General features: G+C 39.0%; 1 protein-coding gene across 5 annotated transcripts in view; it reads right to left on the reverse strand.

Moving 5' to 3' along the window:
• USP25 (ubiquitin specific peptidase 25) overlaps positions 1-25,837 on the reverse strand; it is a 146,474-nt gene that overhangs the window by 114,436 nt on the left and 6,201 nt on the right. For all 5 annotated transcript variants that reach the window (XM_023227483.3, XM_023227481.3, XM_023227482.3 and 2 more), the window contains exon 2: positions 222-299. Coding sequence is in view for 4 of the 5 variants with exons in the window: in XM_023227481.3 (XP_023083249.1) it covers positions 222-299 (78 nt within the window). In the remaining variant the exon portion in view is untranslated. The remainder of the gene's footprint in view (positions 1-221; positions 300-25,837) is intronic.

Raw genomic sequence — 25,837 nt, forward strand, 5'->3', positions numbered from 1 at the left:
TATCTGTCACTCTAAGGTATCATGGACATCAGACTGCTGAAAGCTAACATGCTCAAAACTGCAGTTTGTTAACTGAGGATTTTACTTTACAAAGTCCATTCCTGTATCTCTAAAACTACCACAAGGTATAACAAAAAAAAAAAAAAAAAAAAAAACATCAAATATACACACTAGAGATGAGCGTATAGCACAAACTGTGTATCATAAAACAGAGGTCATACCTTCAAGGCTTGCTGTAGTATCTGGGTGTCATTAATCCCAGTAATTTCTCTCAGTTGATTCAAAAAGGTTTGCTGGTGCTAGAGGGACGAAAAAAACCAAAATCATTATATTCTCAACTCTGAAAATATACTAGGAAAAGAAAACAAATGACCTTTGGTTTTCCAAAACAAACGACCTTTGGTTTTCCAAAACAAACAAACAAAACAGAATAAACTAGAGTAAAAATGGAAAAAGAACTTGAGAAAGGCCAATTTCATTTTTTTAGAAAGAATGAATTATGCTGTGGAGAACCCTTATTTCATTCTCATGTTTCAAAAAGGTATCTTCTCTAATTACTCCCCAATAAGTCTTATTTAATTAGCAGTTTCTGTCTTTTTCTTCAACCCCTCATTTACGCCATCTAACAAGAAAAGGAGTCTTATCCATGATGGCTGAGCACAAAGAGAGAAACATCCTTGGAAAAGACATGTTTTGGCAAGACATAACTCAGTGGGAAGGGGCTGTACGCACAGTGTGTTTACTGAAATCGTGCCCATGCTCACGTAAGGCGTTTTTCCCTTACCAGTTGGGTGTTCCTAAAGGAAGGTCATACATCAGTTGAACTCCACCGTTTTGCCTCTTAGTGCATATATGCTTGAGCCCATTCACTCAAATCTGGGGATCTTATCAGGAAGCTGCTGATCACCAGTTTCAGGTGTTTCTATCTATTGGGAGACTGCCTTTCCCTGGCGCCCGCTGTGACCAATTATTATTATTATTTTAGAGAGACGGTTAGTTAATAACAGCCTGACCACCACCTACTGGTTGCCTGACATCCTGGCGGGAGGCCCTCTTCTGCCCTGCTCATGTCTGACTAGCTACCTACTGTAACAACAGTGCAAAACCTGACAGTCACCACCTTAACCAAGAGATCAAAGTTAGTATTACCAACCATGGGATACAACGGCAGTGTGTGCCTCCTGACACTCTATAATCTGTGATACAGCCCCGGCGAAAATGCACAACCTAAATCTCATCTTGAGGAAGCATCACACAAACCCAAACTGAAGGACACTATGAAAAATAATTATTCTATCATCTTCAAAAATGTCTATGCCATAAAAAACAGCTGGAGTCTCCACCCTAAAGAAGACTAAAGAAGCATGTCAGCCAAAGGGGGAGCCGACTGCATCCCATTACAAATGTTATGCAGGATACTGTTGAGACAACTGGAGAAATATAAATATGCACAGCTTAGTAATGACATTTTATTAACATTAAATTCTTGAATTTGATAACTCCAGTATAGTAAGAGAGTATCTTTTTTATTAGGAAATATATCCTGAAGAATTTAATGGTAAAGGGGCATGATGCCTGCAACTTACTATCAAATGGTTTGGAGAGAAAAAAGTTATGGAAGTTCTGTGTACTAAGTCTTGCAACTTTAAATTTGAAATTTCAAAATAAAAAGTTTTAAAATGTTCTGCATTCAGCTTTGTTGACATCAAATTGTAAAATAAAATTTAAGATATTGCAGCCCAAATATCTTTTACAGAAATCATCTGTATTAGGTAGAAACTATATTCAGCTACACGTAACAGATTCCCAACTAAACAGCAGCTTCAATACTCTGGAGTGTCTTTCTTTTCAAACTTAGAAGACACAATGGGCAGTTCAGACCTAGTAAGGACACCCAACATCAAGTCTTTATGTGGACCATGCATCAGAATATCTGTCACTGCGTGGTCTCCTCCTCCACCATCCTGTCCAAGTTCTAGGTAGGATAAAGAGAAGGGCAAAAGGACAAAAGGTGTCTCCCAAATGAATGAGACTTCTTTAACATGCCCCACCTACAAACTTCCACTTATACAAGCCTCACAAAGCACAACACATTTGCATGGCCACTCATGGCTGCAAAGGAGATTGGGAAGTGAATTTTTCGGGTGGGCAAAGGCTGCTGTGAAAATGAAATCAAGGTTCTGTTATCAAAAAGAAAAGATGTTCATTGCATAGGCATTGGCAGTGTCTGCCATGCCATCAAGGAATTTTCACTTCCATAAATTTTTTTTACAGAGCTGGGATAACCAAGACTATCAAACAATACAATACATAATAAAGTACACAAAGTCATATAAAATGTCAGGAAGTTATCAAAATGGATGAATAAAAGAACTGCCAAATTTACAAAGCTGAAATGAGAAAAATAAAATTATCTTAAACCTATCCGTTTTTATACCATAAACCAAAAATAAAATTTGAAGCTTCAAGGCACTCTAAAATTTAACCCAAAAGACTACTTTCACGCCATGACTGGAAGTAGGGGGTGGACATGCCTCATTATACTGCTCCAGCATTAACATAAACACAGACCTTAAGTCTGGTAAGAAACATTTTCAGTCTATTCTCTCTAAAGCCTGCAACTTGAAGGCTTCATTTGCATGATAAAACCCAGATCTCCAAAACCCCTTATCTTAACCCAGACATTCCTTTCTACTGATAATAACTCAACCAATTGCCAATCAGAATATGTTCAAATCTACTGATGACCTGGGAAGCCACCCTGGGACCAGACTTGTCCCTCGCTTCCAGACTGAACCAATGTGAATCTTACATGAACTGACTGATACATTATGTCTCCTTAAAATGCCTAAAAGCAAGCTGTACCCCAACCACCTTGGGCACACGTTGTCAGGACCTCCTGAGGCTGTGTCACGGGTGCATACTTAAGAAACCCTGCCAAAATAAACTTTCTAAATTGATTGAGACTTGCCTTAAGATATTTTTTGGTTTATACTACTTTCATTTAGAAAATTACCAATAAATAGCAATAGAATCATGACTAAGCTATGCAGTACCCAACATTATGAATTAAAGGCATAAAACTTTTACAGAAATTATCTTTATTCAATTCAGTGTCTTCATTTAGTTAATATAAAATTCTTTATAATTTTTTTAAGTCTGTAATCTCACTGCTACCAGCACTCCAAATCTGATTTCATACATAAAGTATTATTTTTCTCAACTGAAAATTATTCAACCATGGCTCAGAAAAAAATTGCCGAGTACCCAAGGAAATTAGTCATTTGTACAAGTGTTGATGGCCATTAATTATAAAACTTAAAAATTGGCTGTCCCCACCCAAATCTCATGTTGAGTGGTAGCTCCCACAATCCTCATGTGTCATGGGAGGGATCTGGTAGAAGGTAATTGAATCATGGGGGCGGGTTTTTCCCACGCTGTTCTTCTGACAGTGAATAAGTGTTGTGAGATCTGACGGTTTTGTAAAGGAAAGTTCCCCTGCACACGCTCTCTTGCCTGCCACCATGTAAGATGCGCCACTGCTTCTCCTTTCCCTTCTGCCATGATTGTCAGGCCTCTGACAATGTGGAATTGTGAGTCCATTAAACATCTTTTTCTTTATAAATTACCCAGTCTCAGGTATGTCTTTATTAGTTGCATAAGAACAGACTAACACACTGGGTAATTTATAAAGGAAAGAGGTTTAATGGAATCATGGTTTCACATGGCTGAGGCCTCACAATCATGGCTGAAGGTGAAGGAGGAGCAAGGGCACATCTTACGTGGTGGCAGGCAAGAGAGCGTCTTCAGGGGAACTGCTCTTTATAAAATCATCAGATCTTGTGACACTTATTCACTATCATGAGAACAGGATGGGGGAAACTGCCCCCATGATTCAGTTATTTCCATCTGGTCTCTCCCACAAAACATGGGGATTATGGGAACTACAATTTAAGATGAGATTTGGGTGGGGACTCAAAGCCTAACCATATCACCCAGTCTCGGGTATGTCCTTACCGCAATGTGAGAACCGACTAATACAAACACGTGTCCTTCCACTAAGAAAGCAGTTCTCAAACTTTAATGTACAGAAGGATGACTCCATGAGTTTGTTAATAATGAAGATGTCCAGGCCTCATCCCCAGACATTGATTCCAGAGGGTCTGGGTTGAGGTCTAAGGATCTGCATTTCAATAAGCACTTCAAATGATTTTGATGCAGATCAACTTAGAAGCAGAGTCTGAGTTAAACATAAAACTATTGTTTTTAAGTGAAAAATATATAATCTATTCAGAAGTTTTCCTTACAAAATCGTATTAAGCTAAAGCAGAATACAAAATAGTACATATACAAATTAACGACTACAAGGTAAAATACAAACACAAATATAAATCCCAGAAAAGATTACACTGCCTATGCTAGACTCCCAATCTCCCACCCCTGTATCCATACTCTTTGCCACTTTTTACTTCCTCCCACAATGATGTATTCCCTTTTGTCATGGATGATGGGATTTGACCAATGGCATGTTAGCAGCCAGCATGCAAGCAGACAGGAAACATACCTGCATCGCTGGGCTTACCCAGTTGAACTTCCACAACCTACTTAAGAAGAATATGACTTGGTAGCCCACTTGCCTAAGAAGAATGAGGCACATGTGAAAACAGCCAGCCCAGCCAACCAGCAAATCTGTGAGCGTGAGTGACAATATTTTGGTATGCCACTGGGTTTTGAGGTGGTTTGTTATGGTGGTTTAATGAAGTGCAGTAAGAATACTGAGTATATTATGGAGAAGCCAAGGTCTTTGAAACTGTTATTTTGCTGTTTTATCTTTTACTATAAAGTCAAACAAATATCCCAGAAAAAAATCAGGTGTATCTCTAGCATGGTTCATGTTTTCATAAATCTTGACTGAAAATGAAAGAATGAAAAGAACTGGGGATCGGGGAGAAGGCTACGTGAAAAAGAAAAAAAAAAGGTGAAAGAATTTTCTTAGCTAAACTTAAGTAGAGGGAAATGGGAAGAGGTGAGCAATGAGAAAAATTCTAAGTTAGAGAAGCCACCTCATCCGTAAAGTTTTTTCCCCTTTGTTACTTGCATCTTCCAGTTGTATTTTTCCTGTATTTGAAACTCTGCACCTTCATTTCCTGCAATTATGTGGGGGTTTTGTTGCCATTCCTGTTGTGATTAAGACCCTAGTCTGTTTTTCAAGGTTTATGAAACTTCTTCTTTCCAAGTTTACAAAACTTCCGATCTGTGATACGCCCTGATCCTCAACTGGAAATGTCCTAATATGGTCCTCTCCTTGACCAGCAATTCCAAATCTGAGATGGTTCCCATCCAATCCACTTCCATATCTAGAGCTCCTTTTCTGGGCTCTGAGAAGCTCCTTGTATGGATTTTTTTCTCTAGTTAAGTATAAGGAGGTGAGTTCAACTTCTTCCCACTGCTAAGCCAAAAGGGCAAGATGCAGTGTCCAAAGAGATCCAGTTACTTGCAAACGCCACAAAAATTAATAAGCAAAGAAGTCAAGATTACCTACAGGCCTTCAGATTCCTTCCTGCTATTTTTACTACGGCACAATAACATCCTTAAGTGTCTACTATGTGCAAAATACAGTACTATGCACTTCAGGTATAAGGAAATATTAGTAATTTCAATATAAATTAAAAATCTGAGAGTTTCATAGAAATTCTTTCCCTTCTCAGGTGGCCCCACTTAATACTGGGTCTTTTTAAAATCCGTTTCAGTAAAGACAGCATATTTAACATCAGTATAACTTTTTGAGGACGCAAAAAAAAAGGGATCACTGGCTCACGACAAGGAAAGAAAATATGAATTTATTATACTCTTGTTGTATATCAATGTTGCGGTTATGAAAACAATGCCCCAAAGTATGGCATTCTGGCTTGCTGAGTGCTCTGAACAAAAGCAATTGAAAGGACTCAGAAGCAAGGTCTCTCTCCAACATTCTCCTGCCTCCCCACTTTCCCTTCCGAAGCACAGGGAGAGGTTTTCTCTGAAGTTCCCTTATCTGACTGAGGGACGTTCATTCAGAAGGAATGAAATTGTCTTGGATAATTCCCTGGAATCTATATAAACCAGAGAAGATTAACTCATACAGCAGGAGAGAAAACTAAAAATTGCCAGGCCCCTGGGCATACTGTACCCAAACAGACTTTTCACCTATTCTTTTGACTATTCTTCTAAGGGCTATTTGTTACCTCAGAGACTGTATCTATATAACAAAGACAACTTTTGTTTGCAGTACAGTTCTGCCCCTCACCTTCCCAAAAAATTGACATCATCTCTCCCAGAGCCCAGAAGAATTTTGTTCCAGGTCATTGTCTGCTCTTCAGGCCCGCTCGTCTCCGCTTCAAATCATTTACTCTTCCTCTAAAATTGCCCGCATCCTCCACTTCTCCCTTTATGACGAGGGGATTTAGGCTTCAATCATCTGGCCCTTTTTAGAATCTTGTATTTTTTTTGTAGCTCCCACCCATGCTTGCATGTCAACAAATTTGTACACACTTTCTCTTGTTCATCTGTTTACTGTCAGTTTATTTCAGCACTCAATTAATTGAACATTCAGAGGGAAGGTTTAAACGTCCCTATACCAGAATGTTTCCAATGTTCCCAATATATAATCTCATTTAATATACACATACACACACCCTCTAGGAAGTTACTCTCATTTTATAGCTAACAGAGACTTCAAGATATTATTAAGTGCAGAGACAGGATTGAAATCAGGCCTTTGAAATTCCATGTCCTTGCCATATTTTCTCAACTCTAGGACATCTAACATTGGAGATTAAAGATTTAATAAAAAATGAAAACTCAAGAGCAAAAATCCACTATTATGTTGATGTAAATACTTAGAAAATGGTAAAAGAAAACTAAAGCACCACTGACAACAAGGGAGAAAAAGTTTGTGTTAAGCGGTGGGTGACTCATTAAGTCAGTCACTGGCTCTTTCAGCTAAATTTCCAAATATAAATGAAACTCGGCTCAGGAAAAGAAAGTCAAAGGTTTCCCATCCTTGGGATAGGTGTAAGGTGGGGAGAGCAACTCTTAGAATGACCTGTAAAAAAAAAACCTTCCAAATTTTCTAATAATACAGGGGAAAAAAAAAAAAACTGATAGGAACTCCAAAGACATTCTGTTTTTGTTTTTTGTTTTTTTTTTTTTCTGAGACGGAGTCTCGCTCTGTGGACCGGGCTGGAGTGCAGTGGCCGGATCTCAGCTCACTGCAAGCTCCGCCTCCCGGGTTCATGCCATTCTCCTGCCTCAGCCTCCGGAGTAGCTGGGACTACAGGCGCCTGCCATCTCGCCCGGCTAGTTTTTTTGTATTTTTTAGTAGAAATGGGGTTTCACCATGTTAGCCAGGATGGTCTCGATCTCCTGACCTCGTGATCCGCCCGCCTTGGCCTCCCAAAGTGCTGGGATTACAGGCTTGAGCCACCGCGCCTGGCCCAAAGACATTCTTAAAATTCAGAATCACATGCACTGCTAAGCACCAAATGCAGGCATTTCAAAGTTACCCGTCAATGACAGGATTAATTCATTATACTGTCTTTAAAGTAAGTAATTACACACACATCTGATTTTGCAAAAATCTCTGCCTCTACGTGATAACAGTAAACTGCTTTAGTTCATGTTCTCTTACCGTAAGAAACCTCTAACATTCACTGTCCAAGAATTTCAAGTACATAACATATCCTTCATGTTTCTAAGTCCAAAACAGTCTCTAAATAGCTAGAAAGCAAAGAAAAAGAAAAAAATCTCCTGAGTCATATTTTTCTTGTTAATCTGTAAGCCGGATCTTTAATTTCCCTCAAATATAATATTCTATGACTTGTCTGAGGAATTTTCCTACAGTATAGTCCCTCTCACAGCTTAAAGGCCTCTGCGTGCTAGAGTCCCTACCTCTGTCCCCAGCATTATCTTGCATTGCTTTCCCGCTGGAATTCCTCTTCCCTGTCTTTCATTCAGGGTCTACAAAATACCATTCTCCTTCATAATGCAAAGGTCTCTGCACCTGGAGGTGCCTTCTGTTAGACTCACCACAAATTATAATAACATACTATGGTTAATCACAAGGTAAATCCAAAGACAACAAGAACTCTTAAACTTCAGAAGCACATGCACTAAAGCACTGCTAGGCACCAAATGGCAATCATTTCAAAGCTATCAATAAGAGGATAATTCATTCATCACTGTACTCCTGGTACATATATATAATGCCTGGCACATGGTAAGCAATCAACATTGATTGAATAAATGGAATACAGCAGAGCCTGCAGATGTGAGCTGGAACAAGTCATATCACAAGACAAGTTTATCCACAGAAAAGAGGCACTAATTAATTACTGGAGATGGGGATGCTGGGGCTCAGGACACACCACCCCCAAATAAGACTGTAGGAGACTAGAATATGCCACCCAAAAATATACTTCTTTGGTATATTTTGAGGTAGTTATCTTGAGAAACTGTGGACACAAGAGTAACCTTGAAAAACTGTCCTTTTGTGAAAAAAAAAATGTATTTTTAAAGGAAATCTACATTAGGAAAAGTATCTGTATCAGCAAGAGGGCTGCAATAACTTTTATTACTTGAGCGACTTTTTATCTACACAAGACACCCTTTATTCACCATGCATTTCCTCCCCTCACCCTCTTATAACTTGTGTTGCCACACCTCCCAAAAGCCTCAAACCCCTATCACTTTTTGTAGCTCTGGATGCTACATAAGCTTCAATCATGTGACCCTTCTTCAAGTCTCTTATTTTGTGGGACTCCTGTAAGTACCTATGTAATTAAAATGGTTTTTCTCCTGTTAATCTGCCTCTTGTCAATTTAATTTCTAGTCCAGCCAAAGAACCTAGAAAGGTAAAGAGAAGCCATTTTTTCCCTCTCATACAGGAACGAGAAGCATACATTTATCAGGCCAACTAATAAGCAAATTTTCTAATTCTTCTAAATTCAAGAAACATACACAAGTCAGGCCCACTTACTAAGCAAACTTTCTACACTCCTACATTCCATCTAGAATTTCCTAGTTCTGGTCCTGTCAATCTCACTTGAAGGTTTGTATAAAATATAATATTATTGAAATTCCCTATTGCAAATATTCTATATAATAGTCCCATGAACGTGTAAGCAGACAAGGAGGGTCCCTAGGGACTATAGGAATTTAATCAGCGTGAGAAACTGGCCTGTTTACAACCTCCTACCTTGCCACCTGTTTCTTCCCAAACCCTGTGAGGAATGAGCTCACCTAGTCAGTTGGAGCCAGCTCCTGACAGACCCTGGCAACAGACAGATGAACCCAAGTGTACTTTCCTCATTACTATGCTCAAGTCAGCACCCTGGAGGAACTACAGCTTCATTACCACAACATGCTACCTACCTGCTGGCACAGTGACTCACTGCATCTGCACCACTGGGACCCCTCCTCTACATGTGACGTCACAGCCCCTCCCCTCTCCATCACCCCATACAACCTCCCTGTCACTTTTCCTTGAGGAGACAATGATCTAAAGAATACTCCGTGTATTCTCCTTATTTGTGACAAGTAGTAAAACTCCTACTGATCAAAACCTGCATTCTCTCAGAGTTGTTTATTACTCACCAGGCAACTAATCCCAGTTTTCAAGTGTTTGGGGGGTAACAAATGGTTCAGGTATGCTGCATATCCTGCTGTCACAGATTGAAGTTTCTCTCAATCTTTTTGGATTAACAGCACTTTACCATTAAAATAAATTATTCATATATCTCTATGGGACATAAATCTGAAGGTATATCCTTTCCATTAAAGCTTAAAAATGACAAAAATTCTAAATTTTAAGTCTCTTCCTACTTTTTATAGAATTCCAGAGCTAAAACAACATTAAGCATTCATGTAATCTAGAAAAAACAAATGAGATACTTAATGAGAAACACCTAGCAGAGAACAATGGATATAGCTAGTCCTAGATAAATGATGGTTTCCATCCTCCCTTGCCGCAGAGCCCTTTTTCCTACCTGTCACCCAATCTTTCAACCATATCTGCATCATGTTTATGACCCTTAAGAGTATTCCCCATCCGGGCCAGGAGCAGTGGCTGACGCCTGTAATCCCAACACTCTGGGAGGCCCAGGTGGGTGGATCACAAGGTCAGGAGTTCAAGACCAGCCTGGCCAATATGGTGAAACCCTGCCTCTACTAAAAAATACAAAAATTAGCTGGGCATGGTGGCAGGCGCCTGTAGTCCCAGCTACTCGGGAGGCTGAGGCAGGAGAATGGTGTGAACCCAGGAGGCAGAGCTTGCAGTGAGTCGAGATCGCGCCACTGCACTCCAGCCTGGGGGACAGAGAGAGACTCTATCTCAAAAAAAAAAAAGAAAAAAAAAAGAGTATACCCCATCTGGCTAGGTGTGGTGGCTCATGCCCATAATCCCAACACTTTGCGAGGCCGAGGCAGGCGGATCACCTGAGGTCAGGAGTTCAAGACCATCCTGACCAACATGGTGAAACCCTATCTCTACCAAAAGTACAAAATTAGCCAGGCGTGGTGGCACATGCCTGTGATCCCTGTAAATCGGGAGGCTGAGGCAGGAGAATCGCCTGAACCCAGAAGGCGGAGGTTGCAGTGAGCTGAGATTGCACCACTGTACTCCAGCCTGGGCAACAAGAGCAAAACTCCATCTAAAAAAAAAATTTTTTTTTAATTAAAATGTAAAAGAGTATTCCCCACCCCATTAATTAGTAGATAAAAGAAATGCATCATGAGTAGAAACTCTAAATGTAATTATCCCAAAAAATATTGTTACTCAGCACCATAAGCTAAGTTCACACAGAGTTAAATACATTTCTAAATAAGAACACAACACCAGGAAACATGGTTTCTATGGGAACATGTATTTTCAGTTCCAAAAACCCAACTTGCAAAATCTTTTGGAACACAGTCTGTTTTTAAATTAGAGTGCCTATATTCTGGAAAACAAGTAGGTAAATAAAACTTTTATGAATCAAATCATATCCTTGAATCACCATGTCTGCCGTTTAAATAAAATATGTATTTAACTTGTTTTTGATGCTAATAATCAGATTCCTATTACAGCTCTCTTGTCCAATTAAATCTTTCTGCATCTCCAGTTTCTGTACTTGTTTGCCTAATTAACTTATAATCCAAAAATAAACTCCCTTATACTGATAAAACAAAATAAACGTGCTCTAAGTAGAACTCTGAAACCGGAATACTATGTAATTCCTAGCAGTTATATTTGTCACAATTTCTTAAAGCAAATACAGTTTTTTGGTCAAGCTAATTACTTATATAATATGTCCTGTGGTCTCTTGGAAACTCCATTCATCTAGATATAAAACACATACTCCACACCACTTCAAAAGAGCTACTGGCAGCAATGTCCCAAGCTGCAGCAGTTCTGCAAACTGCTCTGCCATCCAGCAGGCTCCATTCACAACCTCTCCAACAAGAATCGAATCTCAGCGACATGGGGCTTCCGGAGGGCCTCTCCCAAATTTGCTTCTTCCTTCAGAGTCCTCTTTCCCTTTAGCAGCCAATCATTGTTCCTAGTCAATACTTCTTTATAACAAATCTTCTTTGTTCTAATTTTTGTCCTTTCTTTGTCCTCATTGGACCCTGATACAACTTCCTTGAAAACAAATTTTGTATACTAGGAGTGCATTAATAATACAATTCTATAGTTTTAAGGAAAAAAAAAAAAGGGCTAGGAGAGGTGGCTCACACCTGTAATCCCAGCACTTTGGGAGGCTAAGGTGGGCAGATCACAAGGTCAGGACAGCGAGACCATCCTGGCTGACACGGGGAAACCCCATCTCTACTAAAAATACAAAAAAATTAGCCAGGCCTGGTGGTGGGTGCCTGTAGTCCCAGCTACTGGTGAGGCTGAGGCAGGAGAATGGCGTGAACCCGGGAGGCAGAGCTTGCAATGACTCGAGATCACACCACTGCACTCCAGCCTGGGCAACAGAGCGAGACTCTGTCTCAAAAAACAAAATAAAACAAAAAGAGAATTTGGGGAGCAAGTTAACCATATATGCTGAGCATTATCATAGAACTACTATTTACTGAACACTTATTAAAAGGATATAAGGGGCTGGGCACAGTGGCTCATGCCTGTAATCCCAGCACTTTGGGAGCCTGATGCAGGTGGATCACCTGAGGTCAGGAGATGGAGACCAGCCTGACCAATATGGTGTAACCCCATCTCTACTAAAAATACAAAAATTAGCTGGGCATGGTGGCATGCACCTGTACTCCCAGCTACTCAAGAAGCTGAGACAGGAGAATTGCTTGAACCAGGGAGACGGAGGTTGCAGTGAGCTGAGATCGTGCCACTACACTCCTACACTCCAGCCTGGGCAAGAGAGTCAGACTCCAGCTCAAGGAAAAAAAAAAAATACATACATATATATATGTATGTGTGTGTATATATATGGCACTGGAGATTTCATTAAGGTATAAGTTTCTGTGGCAAAGAGCACCCACCCTGAAGCTGAAGCTATATAGCCTCTCCTCCCCAAACACCCTAGACCCAGGTCAGTCATCTGATTAGCACAGAATAGATAGTAAATTCCAAAGGCTTTAGGGGCTCCATCCCAGGAACAAGGGAAAAAGACCAAATATTTATTATTACATCACACTCAGCCAAGTAAAACCACATGTAGATAACAGAAGGCACTAAATCATTTAAGATTTGTCCTTGCTCATAGACTTCTCTTTACTTGGAATGACACTTCAACCTGCCGAGAAATCTTCAACAATTTATTTCAGTTATTACCGTCTTCATAAGATCCTTCCTAGTCTTCGTAGATCCTCTTAGTTCTACCTACAAATACTTTATTTAACTTTCAATATCATCTGTGCACCTCTGGCTGTAGCCACTACCAATTTAAAAGCTTTTTGTATGTTATCTATTTCTCGATCTGCTTAAAACACAGAATCAATAAATGAATGGTCATGATACTGTGTGATAACTGTCTAAGCAGAAATGTACAAATGCAGTTGAAAACCTAAAACTAGAATTTATGTGAAGAGATAACATTACACTCATTCTCAATACACATACTTGACAGTAATGAACATATATGACTCAGACAGTATACAATCTCTCAACGATAAAGCTTGCAAAGAGGAAATCAGAAAATCAAAGACAAACCTTGGAAAAGTCCCACAGAAAAGCAGAAACACATACTAGCAATAAAGCAATACTTAGAATACAATTATTACTTCAGTGTAAGAATACTATTTCACAATGTCTACAAAAGCAGTTATCACACTGCACAGTATGTCACTCTCTTGATTGCCCAGGCACTCAAATATGTACACAAGGCAAAGTACTCATGAGTTCTAATATTTATTTGGCACTAACTTAAAAGTAAGCTATAATTGTTACCTCTTACTACTAAGAACAGATGATTGGCTGCTAAAGGGTAAAGAGAACTCTACAGGAAGAAATAAAATTTGGGAGAGTCCCTCCGGAAGCAAGAGTATCCTACTCTACACTAAATCACACAACCTGTTCAGTTCAACACGGAAATATTGGCATTCATTGGTTAAGAAGAAAAAGTAAAAAAAAAAAAAAAACACTTGGGAGCATATCTGTTACAGTTTTACAACAAAAAGACCAAAAATACCACTCACTCTACAATAATGGCTATTAATTAGATATCAAGTCAGAAATGTAGTATGGATGACAACAGAAATAAAATTTACTCCCAAAAGCTGAACATATTACAATATCCTAAAATACATATACCAATTTCCTTAGTTGAAGCCACAAATGCCAAATTTATTCTGCAAAACACTGCCATCTGTCAAATGAAGCTAACCTTGTTATTCTGAATTTCTCCGGTTTTGTAGTTTTGGTTACATTTAAGTTACTAGTTGGTTTTTCAACTTATTACATAAGAGTTACCCAGCAGAACATAATAAATGTATGCCTAGTTTATATTTAAACAAGTTTCAGTAAAACCATAATAAAAATATTTTAATTTGGCTGAGCACAGTGGTTCATATCTGTCAATGCCAGTGATTTGGAAGGCCAAAGTGAAAGGCTTGCTTAACACCAAGAACTCAAGACCAGCAAACAGAGCAAGACCCCATCTCTACAAAAAAAAAACCTAAAAAATGGCTATGTGGATGGTACATACCTGTAGTCCCAGCTACTTGGGAGGCCGAGGAGGGAGGATAGTGTAGGCCCCGGAGTTTGACGCTGAAGCAAGCTATGATTATGCCACTGCACTCCAGCCTGGGCAACAGAGCAAGACTCTGTCTCAAAAATACATTTTTTAATTCAAGGGTGAGAGTTCCTGACACCTGTTTTTCTTTAAAATGGTCCCAAGTGAAGAATTTAAAAAGTATACCTACTGTAGTCAGGTAGGGTACTAATGGGAAGGAGGAACTGCTCAATAAAGTCACTGGTTCTCCAAAGGAGAAAAATAAATTCTGACATTTACTCAAACAATATGCAAAAATCAAACCCAAGTGGAATGAAACTTAAATCCTGAATGAAGACAATTTAAGAAAACACTTAGAGGGCAATAAATGAAACTATCTTTATGAAACAGGACATGGAAGTTCAAATATTAAAAGAAGCTAATTATATACAAAATTAAATTAAAAATAAAAATGTCTATTCATGTAAGAACATCAAGAAAATAAAAACACATTGTAAAAACAGAAAATATCTGGAAAACACACACAGAAGTTTCCCCTTCTCTTGTTTCACTTTTTGAAGTTTCAGTTACCAATGGTCAAGTGCAGTTCAAAAATATGAAAAATTCCAGAAATGATGTTTTCAATTGTGCAGTATTCTGAGTGCTGTGCATAATGAAATCTCACTCCATGCCACCCACAACATAGGTCTTCCTTTGGTCCAACATATCCACACTGTGTATACCACCCACTTAGTAGTCAGCAGCCATCTCAGTTATCGGGTATTTTTGAAAAAGATTACATTCACACAACATTATATTACCATAGTTGTTCTATTTCATTATTAGTTATTGTTGTTAGTCTCTACTGTACCTAATTTATACATTAAACTTTATCACAGGTATATATAAGAAAAAACCATATATACTATATTCTATATAGTATTGAACCATACTATATATGGCATACTATTTCAAATATTTTGAAAACACATATAGTATGTTATGTGAATGTAATCTCTTTTAAAATATACTATATACATGGTTCAATACTAGCCACAGTTTCAGGCATCCACTGGGGGTCTTGGAACATATTCCATGAGGGTAATTAATGGTGGATTACTATAAATAGAAAAACAAAAGTAGTATCTAAACCATAAAGAACTACCTCAAATCATAAAGAAAAAGATAAATAGCCCAAAAGAAAAAACAGGCAAGAGAAACAAATGTCCGTTTCACAGAAAAGAATCACAATGGACCATAAACATATAAAAAGATAAATAGTTTAACTGTAGAATGGTTAAGCTGTAGTATATCTAGAAGTATAAATGAACAATAACATTTTTAACAAAAAGTGCAACAACTAAAATCATACTTAGTAAAAGACAGATTTCCATATAAAATTGGGAACAAGACAAAGATGTCTATCACCACCACTTCTATTAAACATTTTACAGAAGACTCCAAAGAGTACAATTTTTAAAATGAATAAAGGTGGTAAATAATTAGAATAAGTGAATTTCACAAAGTAGCAGATACAAGCTTCATATACAAAAATCAACCACATTCTCTATACCAGCAAAAAACAATTGGAATATAAAACTAAAAAATACTGCCAGGGCACAGGGGCTCACAACTGTAATCCCAGCACTTTGGGAGGCCAAGGCTGGTGGATCACGCGGTCCAGAGATCGAGACCATCCTGGCTATAACACAGTGAAACCCCATCTGTACTAAAAATACAAAAAATTAGCCAAGCGTGGTGGCACGCACCTGTAGTCCCAGCTACCAGGAAGGCTGAAGCAGGAAAATCACTTGAACCTAGGAGGTAGAGGTTGCAGTGAGCCGAGATCGCACCACTGCACTCCAGCCTGGGGACAAAATGAGACTGCGTCTCAAAAAAAAAAGAAGGTAAAAAATAACATTTACAATAGCATCAAAAAAGTCAACTCTAACAAAAGATATGCAAAGACCTTTAAACTAAACTGTTAAAAAATAAAACCTAAATAAATGGAGAAATATATCTGTTCTTGGATTGAAAGGCTAAAATACTGTAAAGATGTCCAAACAGTCAGAATGAATCTATATCCAACATAATCCCACTCAAAACTCCCAGCAGGCTCTTTGTCCAACTGTTCAAAGTGCTTCAGAATTGTATTTGGAAATGCAAAAAAATCTAGAATAGCCAAAACAAATTTCTAACAAGAACAAAGCTGAAGAACTTACATTTACCCACATTTCAAAGCCACAGTAATCAAGACAGTATGGCACAGCATAAGGATAGAAAGGAACAGAATTCAAAAATAAACCCATTCATACATGGTCAATTAATTTTCCAGAAAGGTACCAATGTAATTCAACGATGAAAGGACAGCTTTTTCAAAAGTAGGTGCTGGGACAGTTAGATATCCACATGCAATAAATGAACTTTGACTCTCACACCTCAGAACACACACAGAAATGAATTCCAAATGGATCATAAACCTAAAATGACCAAACTTCTAGAACAAAACACAGGGAGAAAAAAAGGTTTACAAACTAAGTTTCAAGAAAAAGGGTAAAGCACTAACCATAAAAGTAAATTAAACAATCAATATTAAAATACTTCAACTTCAAAGAAACTGTTAAGAAAATACAAATACAAGCCACACATTGGGAGAAAGTATCTGTAATTACATGCATGTGATAAAACACACCCAACATATAAAGAATTCCTACAACTCAACAGCAAGAAGATAACCCAACTAAGAAATTGGGAAATAATCTTAACATGTTAAAAAGAAGACATAAAAATGGTCAATAAGTAAAAGACAGAAGCCCTGGGTTCCTACTAGCTCTCCTGCAACATCACCTGCCTGCCTCCCACACCTTCCTTACCCACACCATAAAAGACCCCCAGCTTAGAAGCTTAAGGAAGAACAGCATCAGCACTCAGGAAAAGGAGGAGGGAGAAGGGAGGGGAGAATAGGAAAGAGGAGAAAGAGAGGGAGTAGGGTGGTGGTGGAGGCGGAGGCAGCAGCCCTAAAGTGGTTAGTCAGCCCTCTTGCTTTAGACAGCAAACCGAGAGAATTCTACCCACTCTTCTGTTCATGCAAGAAATGCTTGGAAGAGCATTTACTTTCATCCAAAAACCGCACACCCGGCCAGGTGCAGTGGCTCACGCCTGTAATCCCAGCACTTTGGGAGGCTGAGGCGGGTGAGCCTGAGGTCAGGGGTTCAAGACTCTCCTGGATGACATGGCAAAACCCCGTCTCTAGTAAAAATACAAAAATTAGATGGGCGTGGTGGTGGGTGCCTGTAGTCACAGCTACTCAGGACGTTGGGGCAGGAGAATCGCTTGAACCCAGGAGACGGGGGCTGCAGTGAGCTGAGATTATGCCACTGCACCCCAGCCTGGGCAACAAGAGCGAAACTCTGCCTCAAAAACAAAACAAAACAAAACTGCAGACCCTAGGCGGCCGAGGCAGGAAGATCACTTGAGGTCAGGAGTTCAAGACCAGCCTGGCCAACATGGTAAAACCCCCATCACAAAAATCAGCCAGACCTGGTGGTGTGCACCTGTAGTCCCAGCTACTTGGGAGGCTGAGGCACGACAATCACTTGAACCCAGGAAGCAGAGGCTGCAGTGAGCCACATCGCACCACTGCACTCCAGCCTGGGTGACAGAGACCTTTGTCTCAAAAATAACAACAACAACAAAAAAACTGCAGACCCTAAGGTTTGCCTTAGCCAACACCAAGATGGACAAAAATAAGCTAATGGCAACACCAAATCCCACCAATGTTCACACACCCCTAGGACCATACCTCCTAGCACAAGACCCCCACGACCTGAGGGAGCAGCTCTCATCTCTGTAACCCCAAAGGCCTGGACCCCCTACCCACTTTACACCATAGAAACCACAGGACTGACCAGGGTCATCTTATATGCTGCTTACAGCTACTCAGCTGCAGTTCCACATGCTTAGGTACACTGGTGCTCTCCTCCTGACGCCACCCAGCAAGAATGGAAATACTGTCAGTTCTGTGAGTTCCACTGTTCTAAGGACTTCAATTCCTGCCTCCTTTGGGAAGAAGCCCAGACGCCAGTTCTGCGAATCTGCATGATGCTACCAAAATTGGCAAAGAGAGTGTCCACTGACCCTAAGAGGCCTGCGCAGAGCTGTTTCTGATAGCCACAGTAGACAAATTCCTAGGCAGGCAGGGACGGGTCCCTGGTGAAACCTGACCTTCAAACCAAAGACAGTTTAAAGCCTGAACACCAAGCTGCCGGTTCTAGATAATGTCCACCGCTGGAATGAAAACTTTTCTTTTTGCGTCTTTCCCAATTGGTTCTTTCTGAATAATGCTTTTAAACCAATTGAATGTTGCCTTTTCCAAGGCTACCTACAGCCATCTCCTCATTCCAAACCTAAAAAAATTCTGGATTCAACTACAAAGACGGCTACCAGCTTTCAGGGCCCCTCTCACACAGAGGGCTATCCACTTCACATCCCCTCTCATTGTTGAAGGCTTTTCTGGTGCTCAGTAAAATTCTTCCCTGCCTTGCTCACTCTCTGGTGTCCACGTACCCTCGTTATTCTAGGTCACAGGACAAAAACTCAGAACTCGCCGAACAGCGGGAAAAAAAAACCAGCTGTAACACGCACCTGGCCGGCTCCTGGAGCTGCAGGCGGTGGGCATGAAAAAAGCTGTTACACACTCCCATTTGCTGGACTATGGGAGGGATGAGCTGCGACCCCTCTGGGGGCCCAAACCTCGGGAATCCCCAGACTAGAGCTGTAATACACCCCCATTCGCAAAGCCGTGGGCAGCAGGAACAAACAAGTTCTAACACATCCCCATTCACTGAGCTGTGAGCGCCAGGAACAAGAGAGGGCTGAGGCACTCCCAGGTGGCTCAGACCTCGGGCGGGACTCCCCAAGCAGAAGCTATCACACCCCCTTGGGGCTCCACGGTTGCTGCGTCTCCGAGTTTTTGGGTTCCACCATGTTCCTCTCGTCTGAATGCAGGAGTCGAGCTGTGGAAGCCACATGCGGTACAACTGGTCCCACCACGGGGTGAGCACGGAGTGGCAGTGGTCATGGGATCTGGGCTGGGGATCAGCCAAGAGCAGCCTGCCGGGCCCAGCAGGCAGAGCGAGCCCAGTGAGTGCAAGTAAAGCCTGGGCAGAGGCGCTGCTGGCCTTAGAGGTTTCTGGCTGGGGAATTGGCACCGATAAAATGTTGTGTCACTTCTTCCCTCCAAAAATTGAGGATTTTTAAACCTGAGGTAGTGAACCATTTCCTGTTTCCTTTCTTCCGTGCTCATCCTCAGCCCTGCTCAGCTCCAAAGCCTTTCTCCAAGACCCCAAGGGAAAATTTCAGGGCATTCTTGATGAGATACCCAGACCCAGTCCAGAGGCCTCACACGAAGACAAAGAAAACCCCAGAACTTCAGCCCAGTGTTTTTGTAGCTCCACCTTAACTGAGACATTTGATTATGCATGTATTCTGGCATGAATTAAGACACAAAACTTTTCTATATGTGAATGCACAGTTGGTTCACACATTGGTGTTACCATAACAGGTCTTGGCCACTAATGGTACATTATTCCTGGCTCCTCTCTGCACACCCCTCCCCAATACATCTGTCCCACTTCCATGAGGATGTAGCTCCCAGCTCTGCAGACAATTCTGCCCTATGACCTAATGACCCCTCACCACACAGCACCCATTTCCAGACTGAACAGCAACAACAAAAACCCAACACATATAGTGGGGTTTTTCCAATTCAGATTCCTCTTCTTCCCTGTCTTCAGACAGATGAAAAACTGTAAAAAAAAAAAAAAAAAAAGGAAACATCTTTCTGCCCAATTTCTGTCCAATTTACTTACCTCACCACAGTTCATCCCACCCCTGCAACTGCTCCATGTTCTTTTCAAACTTCCAACCCAATTAAAATGTGAAATTATTTTTGTACCTGTGTAATAAAATACGCATCATAAAGATTTCTTGTATATGTGTGCAATTAATTGTTAAAGAGATAAATTTAATATTTACTTTGAGGCATGATGAAGAAATGAGTTCCCATTTTTCAACAATGCACCTTTTTATCAGGTGTTAGTTTAAACAAACAAAAAAAAATTGTGCAATCCCAATTTGTTCTGTGAACATATTAGCACTTGGTCCTGGAGTGTTTTACCTTTAGCTACATCTCTGACATTTTTGCCATTTTAAGACTTGGAAGAATGTAGCTATTGTGATTGCTATTATGTAGGAGTGTTAAAACTGGATAATGTATGAGAAGCAATGTTAAAAAAAAATCATCCTCAAACTGGCCAACAAGCACATGAAAGATGTCCAAAATCATTAGTCATTCAGGAAATATACATTACTATCACAATGAGGTTAACACTACGTATTCACTAAACGGTTAAAACATAAAAGATTAAAAATCCCCAGGTGTTGGCAAAAATGTAGACCACCTGAAATTCTCCTATGTTGCTAATAAGAATGTACAATGATACAACTGATTTGGATAACAATTTAGTATTACAACAATTCTACACCTATGTATTTGCCCAAGAGAAACAGAAATACGTCTCAAAGGCCAGGCGCGGTGGCTCAAGCCTGTAATCCCAGCACTTTGGGAGGCCGAGGCGGGTGGATCACAAGGTCAGGAGATCAAGACCATCCTGGCTAACACAGTGAAACCCCGTCTCTACTAAAAAAAATACAAAAAACTAGCCGGGCTAGGTGGCGGGCGCCTGTAGTCCCAGCTACTTGGGAGGCTGAGGCAGGAGAACGGTGTGAACCGGGGAGGCGGAGCTTGCAGTGAGCTGAGATCTGGCCACTGCACTCCAGCTTGGGCGACAGAGCGAGACTCCATCTCAAAAAAAAAAAAAAAAAAAGAAATACGTCTCAAAGACTTGCTTACAAATGTACACATAACATTACATATGGGTCAAAAACTGGGGGAAAAAACAAAAGTACATCAAAAGGTACATGAATACACAGATGTGAGAATATTTATACAATATTACTCCGCAGTAAAAAGAAACATACTGATACATGCAATAAAACACGGCTGAATCTCAAAAGCATTTTGCTGAGCAAAAGCAGCCAGATGTGAGAAAAAAAAAAAGAAATTTTGTATAAACAAATCTATTTATGTGAAGACACAGAACAGCCAAAACTGATGTACAGTAATAAAAATCAGATCAACAGTTGCCTGAAATAACAAGGGTGTTGATAATTAATGAGAAAGGTGATACAGGACAAATTTTGTGGAGTGACAGAAATGTTCTGTATGGCCAAATTCATCAAATTACACACTTTCAGTGTAAATCATACCACAATAACATTAACTTGAAAAAAGTCAAGACAGCAGTAGTGTGGGGGCGGGGGGTGGTGTAGAAAAGAGGGATAGTATGAATGAGGAACAAAGGAAACTTCCAGGACAATAGATATTCTATTTCATGTCTAAAATGGTACAAAGAATAGAAATATTAATATATTTCTTTAAGTTGTTCATAAGTTTTCATATGCTATGGTTAGCCCCCCCCCCCCCGAAAAATCCTATAGGAATTATTCATATACAAATACACACACACACCAAAAAAAAAAAAAAAAAAAAGGCCAGAAAGAAACAGGAAGATTACAACTTTAGCACATACAATCATTTTCCAACTCCTTAATGCATGGATTCAACTTATTTGCGCCCCCAGGAGTAAGAGGGGGCAAGTATCCCACCTAGCCACCTGAAGCTTTGCATTTCCATAGAAACGTTGGCCAGAAAAGCCTGAGGGAGGAGACAGCTCCTCTACAAGGAAACATGTTGCTGCACTGATGGAGAGAAACACCCAAAACAAAAGAAACAATGTCTGTTCAAAGACCCTGCTTCCATATTAAATTTGGTGTATTGTGATAATTCAATCCCTAAAGGACCCCTGCAGTCAATTTACACAGTGCTAAAGGCACTTTTATCTTTAAAATACTAATTAACTTCAACCAGTGATCCTCAAACAGTAAGTACAGAAGAATAATCTGAGAGTCTTATTAAGCATGCTTTAGCCCAACCCTCAACATCTTGAAACAATAGGTCTAGGGTGAGGCACAGAGTCTGCTCTTTCAGCAAGCACTACAGATAATTAAGATAGTCCACAAAAACCATATTATAAGAAACTGATCTAAACCTATAGTAACAAGACTAAGGAAAATATTGCTGGACATTTAAAATATCGAGCAGTTCAGAGAACCAAAAACTAAAAATAAAGCAGATGGCCTGTACTGAAGCAGAGTTAATCAAGGGGCAAAAAGAGAAAAACTGAAAAATTACTTATCACATATATAAAACAAAATGTCATGACAAGAATGATGTCCTTGGAAATTAAAGTCTGCCAAAATAAATGCAAGGCCTCACCCTTTCATAAATTCAACTTTCACATCATCTACTTGCCCACATTATATAGTGACATTCCTAAACTCACTTTCACAAGCCAAATTTGGTCCTTCATACATAATAAAAATCAATGATTACATTGTAGGAAAAAGGCAGGCCACTGGTGCAAGTCAGGGCTTAAAGCAATTCTATGACATTAGAGAGTAAAATTATGCCAGTGTCAGGGGAAGAAGACCCTGTAGCCACCTTACTCTAAGCACATCAGGGCAGATATCAATTGTGGAGTGGCCGCTGGAGAAGGAAATTAGTGAGGGCGACTAATACAGGAAAAAAGTGCCCTGCCTGACCTCACAGTTCCTAGGAAGATAGAGAAGAGACTGACAAACTACCAGCACCCCTCCACCACCACATCCAGGATATCTAAGGTGAAAGCTTAAACAAAGATCACCAGTACCCAAAGAAAAAATACGTGCAAGCATCACAATTGAAAATACTACAGTATCTTTTAGTTAAACAGAACCTACTTTGTAAGTCTGCACAACTAACACATGTAAATATTTCAGAAATGCATGAGGTACAAAAGCAGGTAACTGCCTTTTTAAATCAGCAACAACAAAAATACTCATTGTTATCACTTCTAATCAATATTTATTGGAAATATTTGCTAGTACAGGACAAAAATGAAAGTACATGCACAAAAACTGAAATTATACATAAAACTTTTTAATCGTGATATGATCTTTTACACAGAAAGTACAAAATTGTCTCTGGAAAAGGTATTAGAAACATTTAGCAAGGTGGCTAGATACAAAATTAATATACAAAAGACTGCTGCATTTGTATACACCAATAACAAATTTTTAAAAGCACTGCCATGTAACAGTTATCACAAATTATCAGATACCTAAAACAAAAGATGTACAATAATTTTGTGTTAAATTATAAACCATACAAGAGATATTAAACATGACCTAACAAAAATAAAAGTATACCCTGCTCATCCTGTATCATAAAGATGTTAATAATCCCAAATTGATCTACAGATTCAATCAAATTAATCAAAAAGACAGAGGATTTGAGAGAACTTGGTACGATTATTCTAAAATTTCTAAGGAAAAGTCAAGTATCACTTCTGAAAAAAAGGAACAAAGTCAAAAGAACTTTCTTTTCCAGTATGAGATTATTCTAAAGCAACAACAATGAATACAGGATGATATTCACAAAATGATTGATGAAAAAGAATCAGTCAAGGAAAGAGAAAAAAAAATTCTGCATTAAACTTTTGTATATATGACAAAGATGGCATATCAATTCAGCGGAAAACAGCATTAACTTTTCAATAAAGCAAGGACAACAAAAGAAATTTTTAAAATCATTTACAGGTTACACATCCCAAAACTCCAAGCCAGAAATAAGAAATGCTCCACAATTTGAAAACTCTACATGTTTTGAGCACCAACAAGATGCTGAAAGGAAATGCTCACTGGCTTATTTCAGATTTCAGATTTTCAAATTTAGGATATTTACCCAACCCAGGTAAGTAAAATACAAATATTCCAAAATCTGAAGGGAAAAAAAAGTCCAAAATCCAAAACACTTCTGCTCCCAAGCATTTTGGATATGAGAGACTCAATCTGTATATGATGAAAACAAAACTGTATCCCTACCTCATACCACATACAAACCTCAAGTACAGATGAAAAAAGGTCTAAAATGTTGCAAATATAACTTTAAAACTCTTACTTAAAAATACAGATGAACCTTCTACATATTGTAGCAGGAATAAGTCTTAAAATTTTTAAGTTAAAACAACTAACATTAAAAAAAATACATTCAGCTATTCATATAGATGCAACAAATCAACAGGAAGATGAACAGAGGATTCAAGATGATAATCTTAAATGAAAGTAAAGGGATAGGATAAGGGATATAGGTTATTATCAAAGTTCCAGCTTCTGTTTTAAATAGGGGGTTCATGTGTTTATTATTTAAAATAAGCGATTTAAACAAATAAATGAAAACACATTTGCCACGAAGAGCTGATCATGAGACAACTGGTAAAATTAATTCAATTATGTGTACTTCAAAATCAAACTAAAAATGTATATTATTAAAAACAAACTCTTTGTAAACTGACCACATATAAGGGTAGTCAATACAGAACAGGCATCACAAAAATAATAATCTAGACAATCACACTAAAAAGTTATCACAGTATACCGGCAAAAAGGGAGAGAAGAAACATTTGAAGCCAGGAAGAAAGATAAGTGATGTATAGAATCCAAATAATGTAGTTTTAAATGAAGAAGAGGAAAATAGTGGGAGAAAAATTCCTGAGAACACAGATTTCAGATCAAAAATCCTAGGCAGGATCATTAAAAAGATACATACATAAACACATGCTAGTGAAATTTCTGAAATCTTAAAAACAAAGAGTAAAATCTTACAAGGTAATACAGAGTCAATTTATCTGCCAAAAAAAAAAAAAAAAGTATAGTGACATCAAACCATCAAAAAGCATTATACAACAGACCAAAAAATACAGTTAAAATTAATTTAAAAAAACCAATTAGCTACTAATAATGCATCTGCAACACTAAGAAAATTCATCACCTAGAATTACAATTCTATATTATCCCAACAAAACTAGGAATATTAAAAGAAAAAATATGCTAAAATGTCTTACCTAATTTGGGGCAAATGGGTGGAGAAAAAAGTTAATTTTTTATATTATCGAAAAAAGTTATTAATGTTTTATATTATCAAAATTTTATATTATAAAAATATCTGTTTAAAATTAAGAGAACCAAAATTGAAACGAAAACTTTAAAAACAAGTGTGGTGGTGGTGATACAATGAAAATTTGGTCTAGCCATCAAAACTGAATGGAGAAAACAAGACTAATAAATGGATAATCAGATGACAATAAAAAGATTAAATTTATCAGTTATCACCACATGTGCATGGTTAAATTCTAAAAGACAAAAACACAAGTTTGGATTCGATCCATTAAAAATACAAAGAGAAATCACCCAGCACTTCAGGAGGCCAAGGCAGGCTGATCACTTGGGGTCAAGAGTTTAAGAACAGCCTGGCCAACAGGGTGAAACACCGTCTCTACTAAAATTACAAAAAGTAGCTGGGCATGGTGGTGTATGCCTGTAGTCCCAGCTACTTGGAAGGCTGAGGCAGGAGAATCACTTGAACCTGGGAGGCAGAAGTTGCAGTGAGCTGAGACTGCACCACTGCACTCCAGCCTGGGTGAGAGAGCAAG

This window comes from Piliocolobus tephrosceles, chromosome 19, assembly GCF_002776525.5.
Source record: "Piliocolobus tephrosceles isolate RC106 chromosome 19, ASM277652v3, whole genome shotgun sequence".
Taxonomy (NCBI): domain Eukaryota; kingdom Metazoa; phylum Chordata; class Mammalia; order Primates; family Cercopithecidae; genus Piliocolobus; species Piliocolobus tephrosceles.